Source organism: Gouania willdenowi, chromosome 17 (assembly GCF_900634775.1).
Source record: "Gouania willdenowi chromosome 17, fGouWil2.1, whole genome shotgun sequence".
NCBI classification, from domain to species: Eukaryota; Metazoa; Chordata; class Actinopteri; order Blenniiformes; family Gobiesocidae; genus Gouania; species Gouania willdenowi.
Window position 1 is genome coordinate 21,675,235 of NC_041060.1, and position 7,858 is coordinate 21,683,092.

Sequence of the window (7,858 nt, forward strand, 5' to 3'; positions counted from 1 at the left end):
ACAGTCATTTAAACTAATTTCCGATTCATGCTAATCTTATAGTGTAGCGCCTGAAAATAAAGAAAGCCTGGAGCAATAGGTTTGAAAAATGAACTGTATTGGAGTAAATACCATAAAATCTTATTTCCGTTTGACTCATAACTTGGTTGTGTGTAGTGATACACCGAAAAAACAACCCATCTGAAATGACCTTGGCTCAGGTGGTAGAGGGGTCATCTTCTGATCTAGAGGTTGGGGGTTTGATCCCAGTCTATACCTGTCTATGTGTAGAAATGTCCTTGGGCAAAAAACACTGAACCCTAAGTTGCTCCTAGTGGTTGATTAGTGCCTTGCTTGGCAGCTCAGTCCCATTGGTGTGTGAATGGGTGAATGAGCGGATATTGTGAAGTGCTTTGGGACAACCTAAATCAAGTCTCTTAACCATTTAACAAACAGCGAGCAAGCAAACACCGCGGTCAGCGCGTGCTTGTCTGGAAATGGGCCGAAGTGTCAGTGGAGCGTTCGTAATTCAATACATTTGAGCACTGAAGCATCTTCTAAGCAGAGATTGAGAAGAACCATGGTGAAAACAGTGAAAAGTTCACTCTCAGGTGTGATTTGTGTTTCTATCACATTGACGCGCAGCCCCCTGTGTCGACACACGGACCCCCTACAGAGCAGCATGACGCGTAGCTGAGCATCAGCAACCTGAAACCGGCTCTAGAGTCTGTCAGCACACATATCACAGAGATCCTCTGTGCTTCACTGCCACTGTACTTGCTACGCTAATGTAAAAGACGCTATGGAGAAGAATGAGAGAGTAGCTATAACTACAGATGTGCTGCTCAAAGCTACATAGCAGTTACAGCCCACATTATAAACAATGATGATTGGGAAATAAAAAGCTACGTGCTCCAAACACGAGCGATATTTGAATCACACACAGGCCTAAACATTGCTGCAGAACTCAAAAAGGCAGTAAATTAATGGAAAGTTGAAAGTATAAAGGCCCAAAGACAAAAGCTTTCAAATCTTTAATGTTTGAGAAAGAAAGTGTCTCTTTGCACGGTTGCCGTACGGACAACCCTCTGTGCTATTGGTACGGTTACCGAAGTACAAGTACGTAGCGTCTTAGGGTTAGGGTTAGGTTTAGCTTTAGGGTTAGGGTTAACTTTAGGGTAGGTTTTAGTCTTAGTCACGTGACCTAAACTGGCCAAATAGGGGCACTGCGTACGGATAGAATGTCTGTATATTGTTTGTTTGTTTTCATTCTTTATTTGTGAATCAAAACACTCCTACACAATGTCTCCAACTTTTGCTGTGAAATAGTTTTTCATCAACAAATATTTGTTACTCTTCATTGGGAACTTTTTCATTTTTGATATAATGTCATGAGTATTTTGTACCTTGAGCTCTATATCCTATTTCGTATCGTGAGTTGGCTATTTTGTTACACCCCTACTGCATCGTCCTCGAACGTTGAGTCCACATGAGTGTCAGAAACAACCAGCACTTGAAAATTGTGTAATTTAACTATGTTCTCTACCTCACACAGTTTTTTTTTTATGCTACGTATTTTTAGCATTTTTCTCGAAAAGCTTGATGCCATTCTGTGTTTGATGACATTGATGTTGGTCCCTATCTCCAGTAGTCATCGGGGGCTAGGCGGGTGTACACCCTGGATGGGGCGCCAGTCCATCACAGGGCAACACACACACAGAATGACAACCACTCACTCTCCCATTCACTACATTGGCAATTTACAGACTGAGAACAGTGATGTTTGTGGATTGTGGGAGGAAGCTGAAGAACGTGCAGAAAGGACACCAGGGCTTGAAGGACCTTCTCACTGTGTAGTGGTTAGCAGTTTTTTCTTAGACATCTCTGAGCAGCTTCTCACACCTCTCACAAAAATAACATTTTATTTTCTACCATAGGTTTTAAACCTATCTGAGTAATTAGATGTTGTTCCTTTTGAAGAAGTTTCATGTGGGAGTAGCTAAACTGTATAATCCCACAATGAAGATGTTAATGTCAGAATAATTAGTCACCATGTACATTAAAACATCCACACATTCTGTTTCTACTAATGCTTTTCTCTTGTCTTTTTTTCCAACACTGAACTCCCATGAGCAGAATAATGAGTCCCATTATCAGTAAAAATCCGCAGTGAGTGACATTGTTAAACTTGCTTACAGGTCCCTCTCCCTCCTCCATGACATTCAGACTAATAGCATGTCAGTGACACTGGGCCAGCACGTGTTTAGCAAATGGCCAAGGAATAGGGTTAGCCATTGGTAATCAGCCTTAAACTAGTCCCGTTAAGTGTAACTGAAGACAAAGCATTTCCTCATTAGGCTATCCTGCATTGACCCTGTAACTCAATAGAGGTCCGTAAGCGTAAGCCAGTAAAGATGGATGTTTGGTTGTCATGACAGTTCTGGAGAGAAAGCATGCGGTGCTCATCAAAGGACCAGCAGATAAAATCGCAAAGATGTGAATGTCTTAGAAGAAACATGGAGGGAAATGCAGATGTGAGGGAAAAAAGAGGAGGGATCCATACACCTTGAGCTCATCAAAATAAAAGAAACAGAACTGGATAAAACGATTACGTTAACATTTAATGAAAAAAAACAAGGATTGGATAACATCCACTGCAGTGCAACGGTGGCAGATTTTTCTCATGTGTTTTTCGTTGTCAGCGATTAAAAATGTCCCGATCCCGAGGGGACGCTCACACTTTCACAATAAAAGATAAGATATAAATAACACTAGATGGTAGTAGTTACGGTAAGTCCGAAAGATATTGACAGATTCAAATTTCTCGCATCATATCTCGTGTTTAAAGGTGGCACAAGCACAATCTACACCTCTATGTAACACAGAGCACTTATTACAGAGTTGTTTTCTTCACTCGATCCCTCTGCTGAGATTTAAAAATAAAATGAAATTTAATAAAAAGATTTATCTGAATAAGCCGAGGATCAGGAGCTAAGTGGACAGGGATCGTCTGCAAAGTGCAATAACTTCTTCAAAAATCACTCTACCTTACAAACAACAGACAATCTTTATTAGGTCCCTCTCTAATTACTACACTAAAATATATATTTTTTATTTGTCAAAAAAGCAAATAATATTGTAATTAATTGGCAATCATTTCCTCAAATCAGCTTAGTACTCTGAAAACAACAGACATTCCCTATATATAATACTAGAGAAAACGTATTGCTTTGATTCATATTCTGTTTTACAAGTGTGTCATGGCAGCAGTACATAAAACAAGTTTGTAGTGTCAAAATATGACTAAAAAACTTCTTAAAACAAATAAATAGCACAGAAGACATGAAAAACAATAAAACGTACAGTCACAGAGTAAGAGCTAATGAGAGATAAAACTGTAAAATCCACTAAATGGTTAAAAAATAAGTCAGCTAAAGCAAGAACATGGTGAAGTTAGAGTTTCCAGGTGCTGTAAAAAGGCCCTAAACTCTCCCAATGTGACCGACTCTGTGAGTTTAAAATATTTCTGTACAGCATTCCATGAACATGGAGCAGAAGACATTAAGGCTTTATTGCCCAGTTCAGTAGACGGTCGGAATTGTGAGTAAAAACAAGACTTTAGACTGCAGACTGGAATTATTTCTGGGTTTCTTTGTCTTTTATTGTGATGACCAGGTGACTTTTTATTGGCAAGTGACGTCCAACTCTAACTCATACAGTAAAATATATTTGGAAAATGACTATTTTATGTTTTTCAAAGAAATTCTTTCTATTTTAAAACCTTCTAACCACAATCATTCTCATACCTTAAAAATAACAGACAACCTTCATTAAGCTGCCCTCTAACTACTACAGCAAAGATCCATGAACACTGTAAATAATTAGTAATTACTTTAGAAAAATGATTGTATATATATAAAAGTAGTCTTTGTTAAGTCTTTTTACAGCAGAGATATTACAGCAAAACACTTTCCCTGATTTTTGAATAATTTCTATATTTTGAAATGCTGTAAATAATACTCAGTGAATTGCACTGTAAGGAAATATTTGAGCTTGTTCATTAGGTAATGTAATCTTACTGTCATCGATGTGGGCTTTCCAGCAATCGCGATTACATTAAATAATCATAAGAAATACGAAAATATTTACTGTAGTTAGAGAGGATTTTAAATACAGTCTGCTGTTTTCAAGGTCAGGGATTTTTAAGAAAATATTGCTAATGAACTGCATTATTTATCATTTTTCATTTCTATTTTGAGGTTGTTTAAGGAGGAAAATAACAATTAAATGAAATATTAAATTTTTTTGAAGAAGTTGATCATTACAGTATTAATGGGTTGTTGTTGTTGTTGTTTTACAAATAAAAAATGTATAAAAAATATTTTTCCTAAATGTATTTGCTGTAGTAGTTGGGGGGACCTAATCATAGTTGTTATGTGAGTACTTTTTGAAGAAGTTATTGCTAATGAATTACACCAGTGATTATTATTTACAAATAAATATTAATTTAAAAAAAAAAATCCCAAAGCATTAATTCCTAGTTCAGCTGTTGTGGTATGACCAGCATGGCTGGGTAAATATTTTATATGATTTACAGAGCAACATGATATAGGACAGCAATGTTATTGATTTTATTGCTTAAATGTCCTTTCGGTGTTGCATTTTGTAGACTCTAAAGAAGAAAACAGCTCTGTAGCATGTTGTCTGTGTTACACTGAGTACAGGTGTAGATTGTGCTTGTGCTACATTTGATCATTATATAAATGCGAGAAATGAGAATCCTAGAATGTAATCCTAATCCAAACACACTTTGTTTCCCAAAGAAAATGCAAGTGAGGGTCTATAAGCTGAACCCCTCGCAGTCAGTATAATACCTCAGGGTCGATGTAACCCTCAGTATAACCTTTTGGAGTCAGAATTAACCCTCAAAGCCAGTATAACCCCTCGGAGTCACTATTGTAAACTGTATTAATGATAACTAACAGCAGGGGGTGCTGTGTTCACTATTCCAATAGGTTTGAATGGGATATTTTAAATTCTAATTTTGCCAATTGCGAGAACACCAGAAGATAGCAGGAGTGTCTTGAGTATTGTTTATGCTGGGATACCCTGGTCGGTAAAATCATACTGAATTTGGGGGACGAGTTATGTCTTCTATAATAATATGATAATAAAGTACACGGAAAAAATAGTGTTGATGCTATATATTCTTACTAATATACCAGAAGAAATGGGAAATAAGCTTGAGCATAGCTGTGAGATGACCACTTTATTCAAATCTTTGACTAATTAAGTACAAAAATAAAACAGCAAGCAATGTAAAACATTTTCTCCATCCTTTATTATTCTACAGCTCCAGAGAACCAGTGCGAGGAGAGCGGGCGGCGTGCTGTGAGGCTCACCGTACCGTGCGGGCCTATCCCTCCCCCTGTGCTCACATTGCCTGAGATGATGGTTGGGCCTTTTAGAAGTAGTTGGCCACTCTGCGAACAGACTGGATGTTGGGGTTCTCGCCCTGCCACTCCTTGTGGGTGGAGTAGTTTCCTCTCTCCACGATGTACATGCGGCCACGGTAGTTAGGCTCCTCGTACAGAACCCAACTGTTGCAGAAAAGTACACATGAAGTTAAGTCCAGTATATGGGAGTAATTAGATACAGAAGTTAACCACCAACTATACTATTCCTGTTTATTTACGTCATATTAGGTTCTTGTCTTTTAAAGCCATGATAAATGTCCCTTCACTAGTATTTATTTGTTTGTCTTTTAGCAGGATTACATGAAAAGTACTTAAATTATTTTCAAAAGATTCTAACCAAAAATAGACCTTGTGTCATGGAAGATTCCATTACATTTTGGAGGGGATCCAGATTAATATACTGATTCTGGATCAGTTTCAAAAATGAAAAAATCCCCATCGCCCATCATTGGCAAAAATGTAAAAATCTTGAGTCGTAATAGATCGATCTTTATGAAAAGTTATGTCAGATTGGTTCCTCAATTACCCCACAGAGTTTCATCCTGATTACACATTTTATTAGGGTGTCCATACATTTGGACATACTGTATGATTAATAAATGGGGATAGAAATGTATTACAAGCCTTTAAAATGTGAGTAATCATGGTATCATGATCAAGATCACTGATCTAGAAAAAAGTCATGCAAAGAGGATATTTTTTTCAGCTTGTTTCTATTTATACAAATGTGTTAATTAGTTTTATTTATCTCTACACATCAACATTAAAATGCATTCAATCCTTTAAAACTCAAAATCAGAAACTTCAAATTATTTCAATACACCATGTACCTTTAAACATCTATTCATTGAAAATGACGATGTCAATGGATAAAGCTTTTAATATAAAAGCTTTGGATGTTGGACTAAATGATTTGGTTTGGTGTGTATTTTTTTATCTAAGGGATGGAATCAAACACATTGTTTTGTATTTATGTTTGTAGAGGTGTGAGCTTTTCATTCACATCTAATGCCTGACTCTTTAGTGCTTCTTTGCAAAACCGCAACTCAACAGAAGAATCTGGACCAACCATGATCTACTCTCAGCCGATAAACCCAAACAGAATCTACATCCCTCGAGATACTCACGCTCCATCTCCGAAGACCCTCATGGAGTTGACGCACTTCTTGGTCAGACCCCGAGCTTGCAGGAAGGGACAATCTTCGGTCAGTTCTACACACGTGCCGCTGAAGTTGTCTCCCTCAAACAGCTCCATCCTGTAGTGCTCTCCGTGCTGAAGAGGGAGGTGAAGTGGACAGTTAGAGTGAGCAACAAATCATTTGTAATGTCATGTGAGGGTTGAATACAAATATGGTCTAAGTCTTGAGTATAGGAGACTAGTGGACAAAGACTAATCTGACTTTAGTTTAGATCAACAAAGACAGAGAAGATGAAGCACTTTCTCTCTCGCTCCTTCTAACCATTCTGATAGGTCTGCAGGATCCCATGTGATCGTTATGGGCATTCCAGCGCTGGAATTCAGGGTACTCCCCATGCTCCAGAATATACTGCTGACCCTTGAAGTCCGGATGGTCAAAGCAAACGAAGGCCCCGCTTTCCACACGGACAGAGTTGACCCTGTTCATGAAGCCTCGGTCCTGGAAGTTGTCACAATCACTGCAGACTTCCAGTTTCCTCCCGGTGAAGCATTTTCCCTCATAGAAGACGATCTGTCCTCAGAGAAGACCGAGTTATTGAAAGGAACATCTTTAGGTTTCAATGTTGTTTGGTTGGTCATGGCTCGCTGGACTTTACTCACCTTTCCTGAGTACTGAGACATTTTCACCTCTTGGCCGTTCCAACCTACTCACGCAATGTTAACTGGAAAACGTGGACTCCCACATATATATGACCTATGCTGAGTGTGGTAGTATTGTGGGACAGAAGCCATAGAAGCCCAACAATGGGGGGTTTAGACTTTCTGCCACATGGACAGTTTCCCATGCATGTGTCAGTGCTGATATTGGAGTTTGGCTCAAAAGGACAAAAACACTGGAGTGAGAGGGATTCTGCTTTGAGTGGAATGTGGTGGGCTCCAGAGGGAGTGACTATGGTTGGATGAGTAACACAGAGGGGTAGAGGAAGCCTAAAAGTAACAACTAGAACTGCCTCAATCCAAACCTCATCATGAGATAAAGTCAGGAAATGGCAACGACACACAAACTTTTGGATTGATTAAAAAAGAAAAAGGAGTTGGAACTTGAGATGAAAGTTTGGTTTTTGAAACACAGAATTGTAAGTTCACCAAGGTGAAAAGTGTCAAAGCATTATCTGTAAGCATAGAGTTTTTGTGAGCAATAAGAAATGCATATGCAAGTATGGGTATAACTATGCTATGGATTATTTTGCATAGTTTTTTTTTT

General features: G+C 38.4%; 1 protein-coding gene across 1 annotated transcript; it reads right to left on the reverse strand.

Moving 5' to 3' along the window:
- Nucleotides 1-5,384: 5,384 nt before the first annotated feature.
- Nucleotides 5,385-7,328, reverse strand: LOC114478768 (gamma-crystallin N-A-like). Its single transcript, XM_028472024.1, has 4 exons — nt 7,255-7,328; nt 6,917-7,165; nt 6,584-6,729; nt 5,385-5,579 (listed from the first exon to the last, which is right to left on the reverse strand). The coding sequence occupies exons 1-4, from the start codon at nt 7,273-7,275 to the stop codon at nt 5,444-5,446; spliced, it is 552 nt and encodes a 183-aa protein (XP_028327825.1). The 5' UTR covers nt 7,276-7,328; the 3' UTR covers nt 5,385-5,443.
- Nucleotides 7,329-7,858: the final 530 nt, after the last annotated feature.

Bases quoted from the DNA above. Each gene is read 5' to 3' on its own strand.
- LOC114478768 (XM_028472024.1), bottom strand. From the start codon at position 7,275: ATGTCTCAGTACTCAGGAAAG. The intron at 6,730-6,916 runs GTTAGAAGGAGC...CTCCCTCTTCAG, and splicing joins CCTGCAGACCTATCAGAATG to CACGGAGAGCACTACAGGAT. The intron at 5,580-6,583 runs GTGAGTATCTCG...TTTCTGCAACAG, and splicing joins AGGGTCTTCGGAGATGGAGC to TTGGGTTCTGTACGAGGAGC.